Source organism: Anas platyrhynchos, chromosome 18 (genome assembly GCF_047663525.1).
Source record: "Anas platyrhynchos isolate ZD024472 breed Pekin duck chromosome 18, IASCAAS_PekinDuck_T2T, whole genome shotgun sequence".
In the NCBI taxonomy this organism is placed as follows: Eukaryota; Metazoa; Chordata; class Aves; order Anseriformes; family Anatidae; genus Anas; species Anas platyrhynchos.
In genome coordinates, this window is record NC_092604.1 from 7,980,853 (window position 1) to 8,001,680 (window position 20,828).

The 20,828-nt window shown below is 53.1% G+C and overlaps 3 protein-coding genes and 2 long non-coding RNA genes across 8 annotated transcripts in view; 3 read left to right on the forward strand and 2 right to left on the reverse strand.

Annotated features, from left to right (window-relative positions):
- The window catches only part of COL27A1 (collagen type XXVII alpha 1 chain), a 153,728-nt gene extending 142,126 nt beyond the window's left edge, over positions 1-11,602 (forward strand). For 3 of the 4 annotated variants that reach the window (XM_072025311.1, XM_038188066.2, XM_027470675.3), the window contains exons 47-62: positions 663-716; positions 792-899; positions 1,235-1,342; positions 2,737-2,844; positions 5,213-5,266; positions 5,779-5,841; positions 5,952-6,005; positions 6,873-6,908; positions 7,447-7,464; positions 7,857-7,892; positions 8,227-8,253; positions 8,494-8,559; positions 8,943-9,111; positions 9,245-9,354; positions 10,149-10,367; positions 10,883-11,602. In XM_072025311.1, coding sequence (XP_071881412.1) covers positions 663-716; positions 792-899; positions 1,235-1,342; positions 2,737-2,844; positions 5,213-5,266; positions 5,779-5,841; positions 5,952-6,005; positions 6,873-6,908; positions 7,447-7,464; positions 7,857-7,892; positions 8,227-8,253; positions 8,494-8,559; positions 8,943-9,111; positions 9,245-9,354; positions 10,149-10,367; positions 10,883-11,029 — 1,377 coding nt within the window. In that variant the 3' untranslated portion in view covers positions 11,030-11,602. Of the gene's footprint in view, positions 1-662; positions 717-791; positions 900-1,234; positions 1,343-2,736; positions 2,845-4,840; positions 5,174-5,212; positions 5,267-5,778; positions 5,842-5,951; positions 6,006-6,872; positions 6,909-7,446; positions 7,465-7,856; positions 7,893-8,226; positions 8,254-8,493; positions 8,560-8,942; positions 9,112-9,244; positions 9,355-10,148; positions 10,368-10,882 lie in introns of those variants that run through there. The other variant, XM_027470677.3, reaches the window with a different exon arrangement.
- On the reverse strand, positions 11,417-13,837 carry LOC139999031 (uncharacterized). Its single transcript, XR_011804015.1, has 3 exons — positions 13,728-13,837; positions 13,244-13,358; positions 11,417-11,555 (listed from the first exon to the last, which is right to left on the reverse strand). It is a non-coding gene; the product is annotated as an uncharacterized lncRNA (long non-coding RNA).
- Positions 13,838-13,940: 103 nt separating this feature from the next.
- LOC139999029 (alpha-1-acid glycoprotein-like) lies at positions 13,941-15,631 on the forward strand. The gene is made up of 6 exons (XM_072025315.1): positions 13,941-14,164; positions 14,262-14,404; positions 14,702-14,772; positions 15,006-15,107; positions 15,202-15,302; positions 15,380-15,631. Exons 1-6 carry the CDS (start codon positions 14,045-14,047, stop codon positions 15,440-15,442), a joined length of 600 nt encoding a protein of 199 aa, XP_071881416.1. The 5' UTR covers positions 13,941-14,044; the 3' UTR covers positions 15,443-15,631.
- Positions 15,632-15,980: 349 nt separating this feature from the next.
- Positions 15,981-19,817, reverse strand: LOC113845475 (uncharacterized). Its single transcript, XR_011804014.1, has 3 exons — positions 19,014-19,817; positions 17,921-18,149; positions 15,981-17,561 (listed from the first exon to the last, which is right to left on the reverse strand). It is a non-coding gene; the product is annotated as an uncharacterized lncRNA (long non-coding RNA).
- Positions 16,509-20,022, forward strand: LOC101790661 (uncharacterized). The gene is made up of 6 exons (XM_027471072.3): positions 16,509-16,643; positions 16,718-16,860; positions 17,012-17,088; positions 17,491-17,601; positions 18,372-18,475; positions 19,824-20,022. The coding sequence occupies exons 1-6, from the start codon at positions 16,518-16,520 to the stop codon at positions 19,941-19,943; spliced, it is 681 nt and encodes a 226-aa protein (XP_027326873.3). The 5' UTR covers positions 16,509-16,517; the 3' UTR covers positions 19,944-20,022.
- Positions 20,023-20,828: the final 806 nt, after the last annotated feature.

Here is a 20,828-nt window from a genome sequence, read left to right on the forward strand (position 1 = left end):
AATGCAGTGCCTCAATTTAAAAGTGCTTTAGTGCATGACCTCACTAAAAGAGCCCTAGTGAAGATGGTGAGGCTGAGTTTTCCATTCATTCTGCCGAAATTAATCCTTCTTACAGCTAATAAACCTCTGGAGTATTTCTTATACGTCTTTATTCACAAAGCAGCACTGCAAATTTTAGACACAAGGAACCCTTTTCATTTCCATAACTTCCCAAAATACAGGGAGCTACTTGGGGAGAAATGCCCTTAGTGAATGCCCTGCAGAAGACTTGCCAGTGCCTTGGTTCTGTGCTGTGCTGTCAATGAACAGACAGAGGACGCAGGTTTTAAGCATCTTGTTCTAATGTTTGCCAGTGCATTGAGTCCTCCCTTGAGTTCATCCTGCTTTATTTGTCCTCATCTGCTCTGTATTAGGAAAAATGTAGGTCCTTGCCTTCTAGCTATTCATTCCTGCCCTAGAACTCTCAAGACATACGAAGAATCACTTGTAATAAAACCAAATAGCAGTTCATTCCCCAGTGCTGGAGCAACTGACTTTATAAATCTCCTTTTTATAAAACTCTTTCCAGCCATTATCCAAAAGCACACCCTGAAGTCAGGCTCTCAAGTGGAGTTGTGCTGGAACTGCTGCAGTTTTAGATGTCTTTCTTATTTTCCTTGCAGGGTCAAAAAGGAAAGCAAGGAGCAAGGGGCAGTGCCGGGAGCAGAGGCTCACCGGTAGGTAAAAAATCAATTTTCTGCCCCAGCAGATGCTGTTCAGGAGTTCCATCGCTAACACCTTTGTGATTTTAGGGCACGCTTGGGCTACCAGGTCCTCGAGGAGTGGTGGGAAGGCAGGGTCAAGAGGGTGCCCCTGGCGTGGACGGAGTGCCCGGAAAGGATGGCGTGCCTGGGGTGCTGGTGAGTTCACATTGTAACCTCATAGTATTGATAGCAAGTGCAGCTTAGGAGCTGGAAAAATAAAAGGTAACACAGGAGAAATGGATGTAGTCCAGCCACAGATATCCCAGTTTACATGTACCCAGAGTGGATCCTATGTTGCTCTTCCTAGCTCACATACAGGCGTGGCCAAATCTGTAAACAACCTTGTGCTTCTAGCCTGACAAATAGCTTCTTGCATGCACAGATTTTGCAAGTCCACCCATGCCCAGATGCGTGCTTGCTGCCCCCAGAAGATGTGCACAAGTGGAGACAGAGCGCCGTGTTTCATAACCTCTCCTGGGTTTCATTTCTAGGGAGAGCAGGGAGATGATGGGGAAGAAGGTGTAACAGGGATGTCAGGCAAAAGAGGGAACCCTGGCATACCAGGACTGCCCGGGGCACAGGGACCACCAGGATTCAAGGTGAGTTTGTGACTCTAAAATGCTTCTATGAGCTATGCAGTCTGTGAGCCTCGTGTCTCTAGAGCTTGGATTCTCCAGGGTCTAATGAAGTCTGAACTCCTGCTGCCACCTTTCACTTAGCTGGAGGCCCAGTCAGTCTCCATCCAGTCTTCTCATTCATCCACCCATCCATTTTCATTAAGTTCACAGCAGCTGAATGTCCCAGCAACTTTTCCTCCTTTGTCAAAGTTCTCTGAGCACAGGCGTTTACAAATACACGTACCCACACTGCGAACACGTTAGCCTCCTTTCAGTAGAAACCTGGTTAAAAAAAAATGTGACCTTGGAGAAGCTGCAAGGCAACTGCTACAGCCTGCCTGTGAGATGTCCAGGACGGACAACTCCACTGAAACGTGGATGTCCTCCCCCTGCTGCCCTGTGAGGCCTGAGCTGGGGAAGGGAAATTGTGCCGCTTGCTTTTAGCGTATTTTTACCTGATTGGAATTGCTGGAACCAGCATGGGCTTGGGCATCACTTTGGGTGGAAACAGGGAAAAGCTGCTTGGTGACAGCTGGGTTTCTTACTGGTCCTTGCCCTGGTCCAGACAGGCCCCAGGGCCTAAACTGGACCAACAGCAACTGAGCCGTGTGTAGAAAGGCTCTTAAGTAGGAAGAGTGCAGCTGGGTTTGGGGCTATCAGGTCTGATTTAAATTATGCCTCCCATAACACATCACACTTAAACTGTCACTTGCTGCCCTCCAGCTGCCTTGGGCAGAATAACAGGCTCTTAGCAGAAGTGGCTGACAGACCCTTGTGTAGTTGTGCCACACTCACACCCTGGCTGCAGGGAAATTGGTTGCCCTTTGGCCACCTGCTCGACCACCCCGGGCACTCACCACCACGGATGCTCCATCCCAGCAGCTGGGGTTTGTGCTGCTGCTGGTGCCTGGCGAGGGGAAGAGCTGGGGAGCACACAGCGGTGCTGGGTCTGACACCCTGCTCCTGGCCTTGAGCTGCAGCTGAAGCCTTGGCATGACTTCAGCATTTCCAATGGCTTAATCATCAATTGCTTGGCTGCTAGGGGGACGAGATTATGGGAAACTGCCGGGCAGGACAGGCAACGCACACAAGTGCAAATGAAGATGCTTCAACCCCTTCTGTGCTCAGCCCCCAGGCAGGCAGCACCCCGCTGCTGCAGCTCCTGCTCCACGTGGAGCTCAGGAGGGGCCCCAGCCATGCCCCTCGCTGGCCTTGCATCCTGCAGCCCTAGCAGACCTGAGGCATCTCGTGATGAAACCACATTCCTTATCCTGATGAGACACTTTTTTCCAGCTTTCCATCTATGGCTATTTCGGCTGAATGTTGTTATATTTAGCTCCTGTCCTTTGGAATTGTTTGAATTCTGTTATTTTTAGGGTGAAAGAGGATTGCCTGGACAGACTGGCCAAACAGGGAAGCGAGGATCACCAGGAGGAATGGGCCTTCCAGGGAGCCCTGGCAATGCAGGCCCCAAAGGCCAGCCGGTGAGTGACCGCTGAGCTGAGCAGCGCTGACCCCTCGCTGTAGGAGGAGGTGCAGAGCCTCACGCCAGGACAGCAGGGTGCACCCCAGGAGGGTCACAAAGAAGGGAACCCATAAACCTTGCACATCAGTGCTGGAGTGTCAGAGCAGCTCCCTCCAATGTGCACACTTCTCCGCCCCTCACTGCTCACTTGTGTGCAGAGATGTCTAATCCGTGCCTGCGTTCCCCAAGACAATGCAGCTGTGCCCATCTCCCCTGAGCCTCCGCCTCTCCAGCCCAAACAACCCCAATGCCCTCAGCTGCTCCTGCAATCCAAACCATCCCAAAGGTGCAAGGGGCTGCAGCTCCAGCTGGGACGTGCAGGAGATGCAGGAGCAGGCATCACCCGTGCAGGCTGGAAGGCAGCGGAGCTGCGGGTTCAGAGCACGCTGTGGGAGAAGCACCAAGAGCCCTCGGTCGAAGCAGAAGTTAAATTCCCACACCTGTCTGCAGGGCAGGCTCCTAATCCTTTGTGCGTTTTTATTGTACTGGTGGGATTGCCCAGCTTAGCACTGAGGTGTCACACTTTATCAGCCTGAGGCTATGTTGAGCTATTTGGATTGGGAGCTTTTTAGGCCAGGAGTCACTCTGACAGAGTAGACAACTATAACTATTTAAACACTTTAGATTCACTTATTAGAAATCTTACAGAAGCCCCTAAGCAGGGCCTTTTTCAAGTCTCACTTAATAAACCCTCTGTCTGCTCAGCATCTTGGCACCAGTGGCATTTCCAGCCACCTGATGTGCACAGACATTGTGCAACCTCTCCCTGCCCGGGCAGCCTGAGCATCTCCAGAGCACGACAGACATAAAACCAGAGCGATTAGGACTAACACAAAGCAAGGCACAAGATGGTTATCCTCAACACCTCAATTAAAGGTAGCTGCCCTATTTGCATGTTTTATATCCAACCCTGTGATGGCAGTATTCAGGCTGGAAGGTGGCAGCCAACAACAACAGCATTGTTTTGCCTCTTGTGCCCGCCTCTGGCAGGTTGCTTTGCCCAGAACTGGGGCATACCTTGCTGCGTAAACACTGATCAGGTCCCCTCAGCTGAGTTGACTCCATGGCATTTAGATTTCTCTAAAACCCTTCCGACTTCTCATTTACTTTTGCCCTAAATTCCCCTAGAAAGAGGGCTTGGTTGGGTCTCATAAAACAGGAAAGGCCTTAGTCCTCTGTTAGTAGCGAGTTTCCTTTCCAGGATCCGTAAGCGGGCAGTGAAATCACTTCGTATGCTTGGAAAGTTTCTTACACTCCACCGAGTCCAACCAAGACCTTTCTTGCCAAGAAGTTTCTCACTGTCGTGGCAGGAAAAAACTTCCTAACAGTAAGGTCTCTAGACTGACTCTGGAATAGCCTTGTAATAGAGGTGGTGGAAACCCCATCGCTTGAGTCATTTACAACCGGGCTGAACAAGGCATTGTAAAACATCCCGTAAAGTACAATCCAGCGTGGGTCACACCGTCCAGCTGAGAGGCCAAACAAGCCTTTTCCATCTCTTGTGTTCCTGAGACTGTAGATGAATCATCTGGTGCATGTTTCTGTCCCATTTTTTTTAATGTTGAATCATTTTGCATTTTAACATCTGAGAAGCCCAGAAATGTCAAAGGGCATATATCTTAAACATTATGGTGAAATGAGGGTGTTTCTATACGGACGTGCTACCCAGTGAGGTTTTTTTTAATTCTCAGAGTGCATGCTATGTGCTAATCCAAGCTCAGTGGCCTTCCAAATATTTTATTATTATTATTTTTCTTAAGAAAGTGATCAAAAATCCCTGCAGGGATGAATAGGAAAAGAATTAGGGGATATGTATGGCTTTCCTGGTTTTGAATGGGAGGTTATGTTGTAGGAACACACACTTTTTTGACAGTATAACTGAGCATAGTTTGAAATTACCCTTCAGTAAATCAGTCCAGTTGGTATTAGAAATAAAAGAAGTGCTTATTTTAAAGGGCTTGGAGCATGGACTTCCAGGATCAATCTCAGAGTAGATGCTCTTCACCCTGCTCCTGCTGACTGTGGTCCAAGCTCTCCAAGCTAGCCAAGCATCTGCTAGAAATATTGTAGGTATGCCTCTTGTCTTGGGGGCAAAAAGGCTTAGTCTGTGAGATGTTCTGGAGTTGCTTCCAGTCTGATGTTTGTGTAATGCCTCCTTCAGATTTCTCTCATACTTCTTTCTCATCAGTCCTGCTTAGACTGAAGAATACTAATGGATTTCTCATTCTCTGAAGCTGCTGCGCTCTTGGCGTGTCTTCAAGTGACCAGTTCAATGTGAACTTACTGTTGCTCTTTGTTCTTGTGTTTGTCTTGGCTGCTGTTTCCAGGGAGACTTTGGTGAGGCAGGATTTCCAGGGATCGCGGGCATCTTTGGGCCAAAGGTAAGAGGCTATCTTGTGACCACTTGGCTTTCTAGTCTCTCTTTATTGTGGCCAGACAATGCAATAAGTGCTGAAAATTATTTATTGGTAGTTCTGCATAAACTATTGAAATTAAATTGTGATTCCAACTTTCTTTCATTTATGCATCACAATGTCTGAAAGAATCGTTGACCGTGCTTTGATGAAATTTATTCCTATTAAAATGGGTGTGGTGTAGATGGAAAATGGCTGTCCTATAGCCCCCCACCTGCACATCTTGCAGTCCCTCATTTCTCCAACATCAACCAGTTTAGACCCATTTTATTGGCGTATACTTTTACTGGTGAAGGGGAACCGGTTTGTTTTCTGTAGAAAGTAAAAGGCTTGCAAAAGAGGAGTGGGAATGTTTAAAACTGGACCATCCCATTCCCATAGACTAGGGGCAGCACCACTGCCCTTGCAGCAGGGCTGTAAGCAGGGGCACACGTGTGGGGAACGTTTAACAGGACCTGGCATCTCGTGTTTGCTTGCAGGGGCCCCCAGGAGACCTTGGTTTCAAAGGCATTCAGGGACCACGTGGGCCACCCGGCCTCATGGTGAGTGGTTCTGCAGTTTGCAAAGAGATTTGGTGTCATCACTGAGTCTGCCATGGCAAACTGACCATCGGTTCCCACGTGGTGGTTCATGGATATCTTTTCTTGTCTAGGGAAAAGAAGGAATTATTGGTCCGCATGGCATTCTGGGTCCCACGGGAAGCCCCGTGAGTATCTGCCTTTCTTCTGCCTGTATTTTTTAGCAGGGCACAGTGGTTGAGATCCAAGATGCTTGTGGACATCTTAACTACATCTCAAGTCCTGCTGTAATGAAGGAAACAAAGTGATCTCCAAGATGAGCAGCTTGAGAGAAGCTCGAGACTTAGTCTTTGGCTGAATATGTAGTTGAGGGGGATTACTAACTTAAAAGTGAGGAATAACTCTATTTATGTGCAAGTTTTTGGATAGAGAGATCAGACTGGAAGACAAGAATGTCATTTCAGTTTTGCAAAAGCAAGTTGCCAGCTTTTCCAGAGAACTTGGCCTGGGGGGCCCCAGGGAAGAATAAAAAAATAAAAATAAAAAAATCAACAGAAAACTGATAAATGTATTAAACTGGGACCAGCTGGATTCAGGGAAGTGTTGAAAATCTCTGCCTGCCCCAAGATGCCAAAGGCACTGAACACAGACTAAAGTTCAGGTCAGTGCTTCATAAAAACATGAGCGTGAAGTTATTCAGAGCTCAGCACAAAGAAGCTGCTGTTGGCAGAGGTGAAAACCAGGAAGATGCCGGCAGCCCCATGCTTTGGACACAGGGGTTGCTTGTGCCTAAAGGCAGGCGAGCGGCTGCTCACGGCAGGCAGGGGCTGGGCACCTCTGTGCTGCGTACACGGTTGCTTCTAGGGGCCTCTGCTTATTCTACGTTTCATCTCTGAAATGTCCAGGAATGGCTTTTTTTTTGTTTTGGATGGAGTTTAGGGTGGGAATATGATTTATTTAAGATGTGCTTGGGTGCTTGCAAGGCGATTCTGGGTGGCAGTGCATCCAAAAGCGCAGCTTGCAGTCACTGACACCTGTCTCGTGTGCCTTCACAGGGGCCGAAGGGAGACAAAGGCAGCCGCGGGGAAATGGTAAGTGAGGGCCTCCCCCGGGAGCACCCAGGACCCTCTCTTGCTTGGGCATCGGGTCCCCCCTGGGCAAGATGCTGACCACACACACACACACACACACACGTGCCCATGGACACACACTGCACTTAAAACGCCAGCTCACTTAACCCAATGGCACAGCAAAAGCTGCCACTGGAACGATGACTGCGGCACCTCCAGGCACAAAATGCAGCAAGTGGCTGGAGGCTGCACCCCTTGTGTCCCTCCCACAGGGACCTGTCTGAGTGGTGGTGGTGCCAGGGCACTTCCCTCCTGCTGCCCCCGTTCCCCTTCTCACAGGGGCCCTGATGGACTCTCACACCTTCCTGTAGCTCCTTTTGTTCTCAGCATGCAGGGGCTGTGTCGGGTGTACAGGACATGTTGCTCCTCTTCCTTGGGACCCCAACACTGCTCCCAGTGGTTGTTCCACACACAGGGGCTCTGCCGTGACTGTACAGGGTGTAATGAGCATCAATTTAATAATAAATATCTGAAGGTTTCTTTTTTTTTTTTCCTACAGGGTCTTCCAGGTCCAAGGGTGAGTATTTGATATCACTTTTTTCTGACTAATATATTTCATTTAAACAAAGTAGTTGCTTCTAGCAAATATAATGCTGTAGGGTGGGTAACTGTCCCTACAGGGAACATGATGTGTACCTGGGCATTTGGCATTACTGAGAGCTCAGGAACCAAGGGAAGGAACAAGAGATAGAGCAGGGCTGGACCAGGTACAGACGGATGCACCCGAAACTGGGAAATGGAGGAAACAGAGCCATGTCCTGTCTCCAGAAGTGTTTGAGGGAGAGGATACTGTAAAATGTCAAAAATCTGGAGGATTTTAGCAGGGAACAGACTCGTTCTGGTGACAGCCGTAAGAAACTGTAATGCAAATTGAAGACATTTCACTAACTGATGCCCCTCTGTCTTTAGGGTCCTCCAGGCCCACGAGGACACCCTGGCCCTCCGGTACGTATACATGGAAAGAGTTCAAAGACATTATTGAAACAAGCTGAAGTTACTGCAGCGATACTCTCCGGAGGGACTGTTCACTCCCTGGAAATTATAGCTTAGCCCCATTCCTCATATGCAAAAACGTATGTGTGTGAATGGACTAGTGTTTATCGCACTTCAGCCCAAACCATCTCCAAGTATTTTATAGAGACAGCATTGTTGCCTCTCTCACTCATCTGTATTGAGGGACTCGGGGTAAAGAGGATTTCAAAAGGATATAAATGAGCATCTTTGCAACAGTGAGTGCCCATTGTTCTGGCTGATGCCCCTTTTCTGCTTTGATTTCTAGGGACCTCCAGGAATTCCAGCTTCATTTGTAAGTTCTGTTTTTTGTTCATTTGTTAATGACGATAATAAATCATGCAGAGCTGAGGTGCTGTTGGGGCATCAAGAAGGGCTTGCTGGGACCTAAAGACACACACTCAGGTCTAGCAAGAGACGCCGTGTTAACAGGACAAGGCTTGAATCACATCCCTAGACTGAGAAGGGATTGCTTGCATCAGGGCACGTTCAGCTTCCCCCAGTCCCAGTTACCATCTTTTTCACCCCACACCAGCAACAAGATGGCTTTGGGGCTGCTTTCCGGACACTGATTGACTCCAGCACCGCGCTCAAGACAGAGGTACGGGGGTACTGTGGAACTCCTCCCTGGTCTGTGCTGGGGCCGTTCCCAGCCTTGCTCGTTCTTTGTCTGCTTGGAGTTTCTGTCTGCAATGCTCTGCTTTGTCTGCTTCTTGTGGAGTTACCGGGGTTTGTGCATGCAATGGGCCAGTTCGAGGATGCAGTTCTGCTCCCTACTTGTGAGGCTCCAAACTTCATGGCTTTCCCATTGTGAATTTGCCAACACAGCAGCAATTACCCGTGCAGGACAGTGCACGCTGGCACAACTCACTGCCACAGCCTGCCCTTGGCCCATGGAGTTTTCCCACTATAAAGAGAATTCCTTGTGGTTAGAGCACCTCGTGCCCCCAGGGCACACCTGACTTTGCCTCCTGTTCTCTCCAGAGTTACCAGAATCCAGACCTTCTCATGCTAGACCACGGAGGGGAGATCTTTAAGACTCTACACTACCTCAGCAACCTCATTCAGAGCATCAAGAGACCCCTGGGCACCAAGGAAAACCCTGCACGCATCTGTCGAGACCTCATGAACTGTGAACAGAAGATGAACGATGGTAGGAAGCCCCGAGTTATCCCTCCATCCTGGTCTCCTTCCCTGGGACCAGAATGCAGGAATCAAGACTTGCCTTTGCTTATGCACAGCAAAGTTAAATTTTCTTGTTAATCCCCAAATCCTCTACTTCTTAGGTACCTACTGGATCGACCCAAATCTCGGCTGTTCCTCAGACACCATACAGGTCATCTGCAACTTCACCAACGGTGGGCAGACATGCCTCAGCCCCATCACTGTCTCCAAGGTACACACACTGCAGCATTTCCCATACAACCGTTACGAAATGTTTACCCACAGGCATATTCTCCCGGAACCCGGGACAGTGACCACTGTAACCCAGCAAGCTGCCTTAATCCGGGCAGCAGGGCGAGCGCAGCTGTGCGGGTAGCATTCAGCACTGCTCTCATGCAGTTAAAAACATACCTACATTGTTGACTCTTTTCAAGACAGAGCAGCATGTTTCCAGCAGTGTTTAATTAACCCATAACCTTAACAGAGGCCAGTAATCCTGCAAACATGCTGCCCCCAAATGCTTTGTTGGATTAATTTATGTTCAGGTCACTCTTGCATTTTGTTGTCTGCCACTTGAAAAAGTGTGGTCAGCTTAAATACACAAGTTGCCGCTGAAGTGAATGCCAGGGAATTTTTCTTGAGGAAGTAACTGGACCGAAAAATACCAGTGGCAGTATCTGGGTTCATCTGCAGTGCCCTCCAGAGCCAGCTGCTTTGCTTCCTTGCAGAAGCACACATTGAATTCAAGCACGCGTTGTTTTTCTCCTACTTAAGGACCTGCCAGTTTGTTATGAAAAATAAAGCACCTGCCGTGTCCCCATGGCAACTTTCCAGACTGACTTTGTGCCTGGCCTCATGCCCCTACTCACACCAGAACCAGTTTGGGGCTCAGACACCTATCACAGCCATCTTGACTTGCACAGAGCCCAGGGCACTCCTTTGCTGTTGCCCCTTGCACTGACAAACCACTCTCTCCCCCAGCCCCGCTGCAGGGGGCACACACTAACATCTCTGTCACCTTCACAGCTGGATTTTGACGTCGGCAGAGTCCAGATGAACTTCCTTCGCCTGCTGAGCTCGGAGGTGGTGCAGCACATCACCATCCACTGCCTGAACACCTCTGTCTGGCGGGAAGGCTCATCCAAGAAACCTTCGGACAAAGCCGTGCGCTTCAAGGCCTGGAACGGGCAGATGTTTGAGGCAGAAGGTCAGCTCAAGCCAGAAGTGGCAGCTGATGATTGCAAGGTACGTTGTCCTGAAAGAGGGGAGAGGTGGAGAGAAATGCCAGGCAAAACCCACTCAGCATACATGATAGGACTCCCGTTATGCCTGTGGTTCTTATTCCATGACCACCCCAAAAAAAGAGGGGAGAAGGGACTAAGATACCTGTTTAACACTAATTTTCCATTCCAGGGTGCTACAGGGTTCTCCTGTTAGGAAGACTGCCTTCAAACAGAAAGTTAAAATTTGAATTCCAAATTTACACGTGTATAGTTACACGGCAGAAGGAGAATTGCCACCAGCAGGCTCAGCTCATGCCCAATGTGCTGCTGTGGTAGCAGTGTGCCTGCATTTGGGTTTCCCACTGCATCACGAGTTTTATGATGCCATTTTAATCTGTTTCCCTCAACTTGACCTGGATAAAGGGTTCCCCAAAACCTCTCACCAGCCCTGCTCAGGGCTTTTCATACACCGCCGTGAAACTCACCCCTCTCCAGCAATAAAACAACTTTTTCTGTCTTTCCCTCCTCCCTGCGCAGATCAAGGACGGACGCTGGCATCGGACTCTCTTTTCATTTCGGACGCAGGACCCTCAGCAGCTGCCAATTGTCAACATCTACAACCTTCCCCCATCCGAGCCAGGAAAGCAATACCACCTCGAGGTCGGCCCCGTGTGCTTCCTTTGAACAACGCCGCCAAACCCGGGCTCCAAGGCTTTGACCCCACTTTTGGCCTAGGTCTTCACACAGCATCTCCCACCTCTCTGCAGCAAGGACAGCTGGGCTGTGTCTTTTGGGTCAACTCTTGCTCTAGCCTTTGGCTCAAGGTCTCAAAGAACCCGTGATCTACTGAACTCAGCAGGTTGTGGAAAGGAGGAATAAGAAGGATGGTGGGGAAGCGGGTATCAGTCGGGACGTGACCAGTGAAAAGGGATCAGGGGACTAGGTGTCCAAGCGGTTCCACACACAAAGCTTTTTCCATGACCAAAGAAAATATTGAGAGAAACCTCAAGCAACTTGCAGCGTGTGGGTTTGTTTTTTTCTCTCCCCTCCCCCATTTTTGTCTTACCTGGTTCCTGAGTTACCAAATGTTCTCTCCATTGAAAAGTAATTAAAAAATGATAGAGCTTCCCTCGCAGAGCTCGTCGCTCCCGGACGGCCACGCGCTGCATCGGGCTCTGCCAGGCGGAGCCGCAAGTCGAATCTGGCTGCTCTGCGTACCGGAAGCATTTTGATGTGCAATATTAGAAGAAACAAAAATATATATATTATATTATTTAAAGCAAAAAGAAAAAGAAAAAAAAAAAAACATAAAAAAAAACTAAGTTCCTCCTTCCATGGGTGAGTTGAACCAATGTCCCTTCTCAGGCGTGGCGGTGGGGTAGGGGAGAGTCCCAAAGCTGAAAGAGGGGAATGGAAGGAGGAGAGGGGAAGAGATTGGTGCTAAAATAGAGAGAGAGGATGGGCTTGTCTGATTTGTTTCTACCTCTCACTGTGAAATCTCTGGTGCTCTTAAAAAAAGTGTGTTATTTTATATATATGACTTTATTTAAGGTTGTGAAGGTGCTACAGTGTCTTGCCACAGACCCAAAAAAAGCCCATGGGGCCGTCTCTCTAGGAAGAGAGGTGGTCACGATCTACAGCTAAATCAGAGAAACACCTTTAACGGGATCTTTGAATCACCACGGATGCCAATCCTGCGCGACAACTCGAAGCGCATCCAAAATAATTCACAGGCTGTTTTAAAAGCCAATTTGCCTTTTTTTCTTTTTTTCCTTTTTTTTTTTTTTTAAACCAGCACTTCACTGCTTTGGGAGGAGGGCGAGGGCTCCAGCTCACCCGCAGCCGCTGCAGGATGAAGCCTCAGGGCGCTGCGTGGGCCGGTGCCAGGTCACTCACTCGTTTTGCTGTAGCCGTGGTGGCCCCGTGGCCGCGGCTCCGCGCGCAGCGATTCCCCGGGCTCAGCGCGTGTATTTAAACCCAGCTCTGCACCCTTCTGTCCGGGCCCCTCTGCCGAGACTGAGAGGATGGTACCTGGTTCCAGACCCCGGCCGGGCTTGGAGGGGTTTTCTTTTGTTAAGTTTTGTAGAAATCTAGTCTCTGTATGTAAATTTGGAGGATTTTTTTTTTTTTAAAGAGGATAATTATGGTAATCTTTAATTCTATATAAGGAATAATATTGATGTAATCGGAGCTGTACTGTATCGGAAACGCTTCAGTGCCTGTTTGAAGTTTTCATGTCTCGTACGGACTATGGATTTTATTTTTTTGAGGAAAAAAAAGAAAAAGAAATATATGTGCGTCTCTCTTGGTGTATTCTTTTTTTTTTTTACTACTGCCCGCTGGTTGGCTGCCAACCACCCTCGACACAGGTTAACAGGATCCGTCTCAAATACCTCACCCTCCGCGCTCTGCCCCGCTCACAGATACCTCACCCCCAGCCCCCCGCTGCCCGTGTGTGTTTGCTCCCGGCCGCAGTTACCGTCTGTTCTCATTTACGCTTTTTTTTTCCTTTTCTTCTTCATTTTCTTTTTTTTTTTTTTTTTGGACTTAAATAAATATTTAAAACTGAAGCAACGAAATGGGACTTTTATGTTTGTGGTTTGTTTTTTTCCTTCTTCTTGAGAAATGGTATTGGGGGTGAGGAGCAGGCTCCACGTCCAGGCCCCCACAGGGGAGCCCCCAAATCCCCATCCCACAGCAGCGCCCACCCAGCCCTCAGGGCGACGCTGAGCCCACGACAAGGCTGTGCCCCACAGCTCCCCACCACCACACGTCCCCTGCTGTGGCCACCGGCACCTTTCTCATCGTCACCCCTGTCCTGGCAGTGCTGGGGAGCCAGAGGAAAGGGTGGGGGGGACAAGAGATGAGCTTTTTATCCTTGCTGAACTAAAAACTCACCTCAGTGGCTCCGAGGTGACCTTGGAAGGAGTCTTCTTGCTCACAGCCTGGGACCTCGTGGGTTGTGTCAGGGTGTGTGGGGCTGCAGCACCGGGGTCACTGCTGGTACACACGGCTTGGGAGAAAACAGAGTGAATAAATAAATAGATGTAACGCACGTGGTTGTGCACCCACCAGCCCCAGCCTCGTGTAACGCTGCTGCTCGTGTCCTCGCCTTGTGCCCCCAGCCCGGATTTGGCCCCATCCCAGTCCCAGTGCTCCCATTTGGGTCAGACCCAAGCACTGGGCACCACCGCCAGCACCACGGCCCAGGGGCTGCGTTAGCAACCCAAGGCTGGGCCGAGACGAGCAGCAATTAACCAAAAAAGCCAAATTTTTTGGCTTAAGGGCAAAGGCCGTGGGCAGGTGCTTGCTTGCCCAGGCAGGGCAGGTACAAAAGCCCCCAGCAGCACTCGCTGCCCCACGGCACTTTGCACAAACACACCTGCAGCCCGCAGCGTGCCCGGCCCGCCACCCGCAGGGTGAATTACGGCTTCCGAGAACAAAGCCCGCGGTGGTGCAACGCGTTTATTTTTTTTCTTCACCTTTTCTGCCGGGAAAAAAAAAAAAAAAAAAAATGCACTCTTCTGCCAGTTTACATCCACTCACCTGCTATTGCTTCACGCCTGAGCAAACAGCCCCGTGGTTAAATAAGCGCCTCGGGGCTGCGGCGGGGCCGTAGAGAACAGTGCCGGCGGGCAGCAACGTCCCACCTGCGCCGCAGCTTCACTGCAGCCCCCCCAGCCCCACACAGTGCCAGCGATGCTGCCCTGCCTCCTCCTGCCCGTCCTGGCCGTGGGGCTGGTGCGTGCCCATGCGGACGAGCCCCACGCCTGTGCCCCGCTCCCCCTGGCCGTCATGGACAACGCGACCGTGGATGGGGTAAGCCGTGACACCCGCGGTTCCTAAAATATCCCTCGGGCCCACGCGACCCCCAGGGGAATGAGTCCTCAAAGATGTGCTCTGGTTCCATCGGCAGCTGCTGGGGCACTGGGTGTACATCATGGGCGCCTCCAACTACCCCCCACACGTGGCCGAGATGAAGGAGCTGAAGTACGCCACCTTCACCTTCCTGCCCGGCAGCCACGACGATGAGTTCAGCGTGACAGAGACCCTGCGGCTGTAAGGACGGGGTGGGGGTGGGCCGGGACGTCCCCAGGGCAGAGCCATCCCAGGCTGTGGTCAGGGCTCTGGTTCCGCCATGGTGGGGGACAAACGAGTGGCAGCAGCCACCCCAGTGCCTGTCCTGCTACCTATCAACACTAAATTTGGGGCTGGGAGCTGTTACCCCACATTTATCCCCGCTAAGGGCTGCCCTGCCTCAAGCTCAGGGAGGCAAGGGAGGGGGCCGCAGCCTGAGGACCCTCCCCAGGTTTATTCGGGGCAGCCGTGCCCCATTTCACCTCTCTGCCCCCCCAGGAACGAGACGTGCGTGGTGAAGAACGCCAGCAAGATCCTCATCTTCCGGCACAACTCCACCCTGATGCACGGTACGGCCGCAGCCCCCAGAGGCAGCGCCCCACTGAGCCCCTCCTGGCACACATCCCCCAAAAACTGCCCTTTGTAGGAACCCCCCGGGCCTTTCCTACCCCCATACATGGGTCCGGGGGCAGGGGACACCCCCAGCCCCGCACACTGGGGACATCGGTGCCAGGGGGACACTCCTGTCCCCAGTTGTGTCCCAGTCACTAACTGGGGTCCCCGCGCTCCCCGTGCCTTCCAGTGGAGGGGCAGGAGGCGTCCATGGCCGAGCTGATCAAGACCGACAAGGAGCTGCTGGTCATGAAGCACAGCAAGGAGTCCTACCTGGGCCTCAGCCTCTCGGGTGAGCACGCTGTCCCGCACGGCTGTCAGGGGAGCACCCCCGAACCCGTCCTTTTTTCCTCTCCCCCCCCGTTTTTACGCCACCTTCCCAACAGCACGGACACCCAACGTGAGCAAGGAGCACCTGGAGGCGTTCCGGGCCCAGCTGCGCTGCCTCGGCTTCACGCAGGAGGAGACCTTCGTCACCTCCCCGAAGGTAGGAACCCGCGGGTGGGACGGGGCACCCCGGGACTGTGTCTGGCTGGGTGCGAGCCCCTGTCCCCCCTCCCCAAGGACGCCTGTCCCCCCGAGGGCAAGGAGAAGGACGAAGCCACCTTGGCCACCGCAGAAGAGTAACTGGAGTGAACCCCTGTGTGTGGCCCCCAGCCCCTGCGTGGGGACATCCCCTGGTGCTCGGCTCAGCCTCGGGAGGTCCCGGCGAGTTTTTGTCTTCCAACAGAGGACCCACACCGTGCCCTTCCCAGAAGGGATTTGCAGCTTTTCTGTTCTCACGTCGAGCTGGAATAAAGCCTGCGTGACAGCCGCCTGCTGTGTGCCTTCCCTGCGCCCACACATGGGATGGGGACGGCTGAGGGCACAGCTTGGACCCTGTCTCCTACCCAGTGTCAGACAAAACCCCGGGGATTTAGGGGATGGGGTGAGCGAACCCTCGGGCTCGTGTCCATAAGCAGCTCTGAGGCTCCCTGGGGAAGTTGGGGCCCCGAGTGCCTCTGAGCAGGGCAGGGGGGAGGAAAAGCCACCACCAGGGCCAGCCCGTGGGGCTTGGGGACAGGACACAAACAGAAACCGAGCCAGCCCCCAAGCTGTGCCCTGCCAGGGGTGAGGGCATGGAGCAAGACACAGACGTGGCAGCACACGGGGGGCACTGAGCAGGACAAATAAGGTTACACGGAGGGTTCAGGGCAGACCCCAAGGAAGTTTTCCTGCGAGCAACAGCACCAGGGCAGCAGTGCCGTGAGCTGCCAGCTGGACATGAGGCATGGGGAAAGTCCCCGGCCTGGGGCTGGAGGCCGGGCAGCCCCCGGGGGCCATCCCAGCCCCGCTGTGAGCACAGCTCACACCCAGAGGGCTCCCAAAGCCCCGCGCCATGGCACGAGGCAGTGACAGCACCCATGGCCCGGTGAGCAGCGCAGTTCCTCACTTGTGGAGCCACTACAGCAGCTGCATAGGGGGGAGCGAAACAGGGAAATTTGGGGCAGATTTCACTTTTAAATACGGGAAGTGCATCGCCCTCCCCATGCTGCCCAGCCAGTCAGAGCCCTGAGCTGGGGCTGGGCACCTGGCCCTCACCCCGAAAGCCGCTGTTGCGCCACCGCAGCCCCTGCTGCGCGCAGCCGCCTTGCGAAAGCAAACACCCGAGCAAGCAGCGTCCGTCTGTCTGTCCGTCCCTCCGTCTGTCCGTCCTGCTGGTATGCTCCATCAGGCAGCCATGGCAGCGGCTGGCATCGCTGCCATCCTCATCCTCACAGCACTGCCGCCCGCTGCGGCCGCTCCCTGCGAGCCCACGCAGAGCCCGGCCAACGCGACGGCACCGGGGGTAAGGAGGGGGCCGGGTGCTGGATGGGGGGGGGGCAGGCAGGGAGCCCCCACAGCCCCACGCCTCTCCCGCAGCTGCTGGGGACGTGGCGGTACGTGGCCGGGGCCGCCCAGCTGCCCCAGCACCTCCTGGAGCTGCTGCTCATCGACCACGGCCACCTGCGCGTGGAGCCCAGCGCCGGGGGGCAGGAGCTGCTCGTCACCCAGCACGTGGCCGCGTGAGATGCCCGCACCCCTCCCGGTCCCCAACCCCTTCCTCCTAACCCCCCATGTGTGTTAACGTCAGCCCTCAGTGCCCGGCCTCTCCAGAAGGATATGGGCAGGGGGGGCTCAGCACCACGGCTCTGCCTCGATTCCCCCTCTCCGCAGGGGCGGCCGCTGTCTCTCCAACAACTCCACCTACTTCCAGCTCCCTGATGGTGGTGGAACAGTGCTGGTGAAGCATGGTGAGTGGTGGCACGGCGTGCGGGGCTGTGGTTAAGTCCGCGTTTCAGAAGGGCACGGGTTGATGCCTTGTATTGCCCCACATGTTGTTATTTTGGGATGGTTTTGTGGGTCCGAAGCCTTGGTAAGCTCCATGTGATGCCAGGGCCCCACCGGCAGGCACTGAGCCCACCCCACAGCCGGGTCCCGGCACGCGGCACAGCCGCATGAGGCAGCAATAAAGCCCATGAAGCAATGCCGTGCTGGGAACAAGCAACAAACCTGCCCCCTCCGACGCGGAAGGAGGCCGCTTTATTTTCCAAATGGTTTCACAATCCCTCTGGGAACGGCGGGGAACATTCGTGGCACGTTTCATTGCACTAACGCAGCTCTCACTCCCCAACGCCGGCGCTGCTCTCTCAAAGCCAAGACCCAGCAGACCGTGGGGACGCTGCTGAACCTCAGCTCTGAGGACATTTTGCTCATCCAGCACCAACTGCAGAAGGAGAGGACGTATTCAGCGCTGTATCTCTATGGTACGTGAACCCCATCCTAAGGTAACCTCAAGCTGCCACCCAACACCAAGCGATGGACTGAGAGCCACCACCTAACCACGCACGGCTGCACAGTTCCACCACCAATCTGTGATTTTTCCTCAAACCACCACGCCAGGGTCAGGGAATAGTTCAGAATCCCATTAATCCTAAATCTCTGGGCAGAGCAGAAAGAACAAGTTAAAGCCAAAACCCACTTACGCCATAAATATTCAAAGAACAGGAAGCACACACAGAACACCACAGATATCACCGTCAAATCTCAATATTTTCAAGCCAACCGTGATTTTTCAGTGCTTACCTCCCGGGGCAGAGCACGTGGCTTTGCAGGACCAGCACAGGCAGCGCCGGCCAGGCCCACACGCAGCCCCGTGAAGCAGCACACCAGACCACGATAAAGCTCCCCACTGCCCTTACAAGCTGCAGAGCAATCGCTTAAGGAAGTCCAAAGCCACGTTTGGCAAACACAGACCTGCCTCGGTCCCTGCCTGGGGCACACATCCCTCCGAACACCCCAGGAGCGTGACAAGCTATTGTGCAAGCAGTTACAATGGGAACAAGGAAGGAGTAAATAATAAAAATAAAATTAAAAAAATGACGCCCAAGACTGGCTTTGACAGGTGGGGTGAGGGACCCCAGCACCTCCACAATGAGTATTTGTGGGAGCAAGGGGAGGGCATGAAATACAGACAGGGAGGAGGCACACAGGGACTATGTAAGGCCCCCGAAATGTTAACACTTTTATTTTTCAGCCCGAAATCAGACCGTGAGCAAGGCCCAGCGGGACGAGTTCACCCAGCACGCCCAGCGCCTGGGGCTCAGCGAAGGGGAGATCGTGTACGCACCATGGAGGCAGGTGGGTGCCCTCACCTCCCCGAGCAGACAGATTTGCTTCCCCAGCAGTTACCACAGAGCCGCAGCTCCCTGAAGCAAATTCCTGCCCTTCAGCAGCCCCAAAGGGAATTGGGGTGACTCGCTGCAGCCAGTGGGGATCCCTAACCCCCAGTTTTGCCCCAAAAATCCTCATTTTGCAACCTCAGCAGCAGACGCATCCCTTGGGAGCTGCAGCACGGGACTGAAGGGGCTCATGCCCCTGGGCACACCATGGCTCCCACAGCCCCGCTTCAACTGGAAAAAGCTCGGGGTGCTCCGAAACAGGCTGGGAGTACCAAGGGCTCCTCTGGGTCAGGAATCCAACCCTGAGTCCGAAAAGCCCAGAGTATCAGGAAAAAAGCCCCAAATCCCCCTCCTGCTGCCGACAGAGGGGACAGTGCCACTGACCAACTCCACACCCACTCCCCACACAAACAGAGCTTTTCCCTGCCGTTTTCCACCCACAAGTTTATCAGGGCCAACCCTCACCTCAGCCCCTGCCCAGGCTAAGGAGCACCCACCTGCCTTCCTCATGCTCACCCAGACTTTCCTTACAGAGGGTCTCCCACAGCTTCACACAAACCAGGGAGGGGACGGACAGAGGGACAGAGAGCCCACCTTGAGCCCCCGCGGTGGCAGGGAGGTGCCAGGCCGCTCAGGCAACAAGCAGCACCTGGGGCCGGGCCCAGCTGGGCTCACCAGCTGCTGACAAGGGGACACAGAGGTGTGGGGACTGTCACTGATATTTGGGCAAAATGGAAACGCTTTGAGAAAGCCCAAGTGAGGGGAATGTACCCGAGCAATGTTTCCTCAGCAGAGCTTGGGGATCACAGCCAGAAGGGGTTTCTGTGCCAGGACAAGGTGCTAGAGTTCACCAGGGCTGAAGTGAATTGAAGTTAAAGTGGGAAAACAAATGTAATGCAGGCCTTGGGCTGAAGGAGCCACAGGTGAGCGGAGGCTGGGGTATCACTGCATCAGCCCCAGGTGTTAGCAATTCTGAGCACACAGGTAGTACATGTTTTTAGCTTATTTCCTCATTAAGCCTGAATCTCCCATTCCTTCAGAGCAAGCTGGTGCAGTGTACTGGTACAGCACGGATTTGCTTCAGAAACCTGGTTTCTTTTGGGCATGGGTGTAGAAAAGAGCAGTAGCTCACTGCGCGGTCTGTGCTTCAGGCAGCTCAAAAAGCACATGTAATATCTGTGCCTGTTTAAAACGGTAATCAGCTGAAAAGAAAAAATGATAAAGAAACACCCTTCTTTACAGTACATTCTCTCCTGAGGCCGTGGCAGTTTCATTTATCCATTTATCCGTTTCTGGTTGTTCTGAAGGAGCTGTGTCAAGTGGAGGAAACCCAAGATGGCGGCGCCCAAGGCACGGCCCCCCCGGCCACAGGCCCAGAGCCACCAGCACCAAGCGGGGCCGGGAGCACGACAAGCCAGCACCAATAAATTCTTCACTCCAACACGTCACTGTTCATTGCTGAGAGATTAGGGCTCAGGAGTGCAAAAAAAGAGATTGAGCACCCGATTTGCCTCATGTGTCCCTCGCCTGGTGTTTGGGAACAGCAGCCTCGAGCGCCCGTGGCTGCAGGATGAGGCGCACAGGGCAACCGCAGCCTCTCAGCCCCTCACGGCCCGCTCCAGGCCCGGGTTTGGGAGCTGGGCTCCTCCAGAGGTAACACTGAAAGCAGTGATGGAGGCTTACCAGAAGAGGGCAATCGGTTACCATGCATAGGAGCATGCCAAGCATCTGATGCGTAACTGAAATCCACGTGAGGCCAGAAACTTCTCAAACTGTGGGCTGAGAGGAAGATGGGGCTTAACTGGAATCAGTCCCTAACTCCTGCCAGAGCTGGTCCATCTTGCCCAAAACGAGCCCAGCTGCTGCTGCCCTTCCCTCTTATCCCTTTGGGCCAGGCTGGAGCTCCCCAGCCTTCACCCACAGCATGCCCGGCTGTGGTGACACTGGTGGAGCTGGGGCTGCTAACCCAGGCCTGCAGGATTTTGATTCCTCCCCAGAAAAAGGGCACAATTCCTCACATCTGCATGAATCCAGCACGGTGCTGGGGTATGGTGCTGACAGACACCCCACGCCTCCATCTTCACCCAGGGGAGCACAGCGCTGCTGCTCCGTGCTTGTGACACTAAGGGAAGGTTAAAAAAAGCACCCGTGGTTGCTGCGTGGCTGGGAGGTAATTCAGTCTCAGCTCTAACCTAGTAATTAAGCACTGAAAATATCTCTGCCTTAAAAAGGAGGAAAAGGACGAGCTGCTGGCACACAGCAAGGAGCCCTGCCCCTCCACAGTGCCACCAGGGTGCCTTTACCCTGCAAGG

Coding starts and splice junctions, on each gene's coding strand:
- LOC139999029 (XM_072025315.1), top strand. CDS start 14,045: ATGCTGCCCTGCCTCCTCCTGCCCGTCCTGGCCGTGGGGCTGGTGCGT. Junction 14,165..14,261: donor ACAACGCGACCGTGGATGGG/GTAAGCCGTGAC, acceptor TTCCATCGGCAG/CTGCTGGGGCACTGGGTGTA. Junction 15,303..15,379: donor CCTTCGTCACCTCCCCGAAG/GTAGGAACCCGC, acceptor CCCCTCCCCAAG/GACGCCTGTCCCCCCGAGGG.
- LOC101790661 (XM_027471072.3), top strand. CDS start 16,518: ATGCTCCATCAGGCAGCCATGGCAGCGGCTGGCATCGCTGCCATCCTC. Junction 16,644..16,717: donor CCAACGCGACGGCACCGGGG/GTAAGGAGGGGG, acceptor CCTCTCCCGCAG/CTGCTGGGGACGTGGCGGTA. Junction 17,089..17,490: donor AACAGTGCTGGTGAAGCATG/GTGAGTGGTGGC, acceptor GCTCTCTCAAAG/CCAAGACCCAGCAGACCGTG.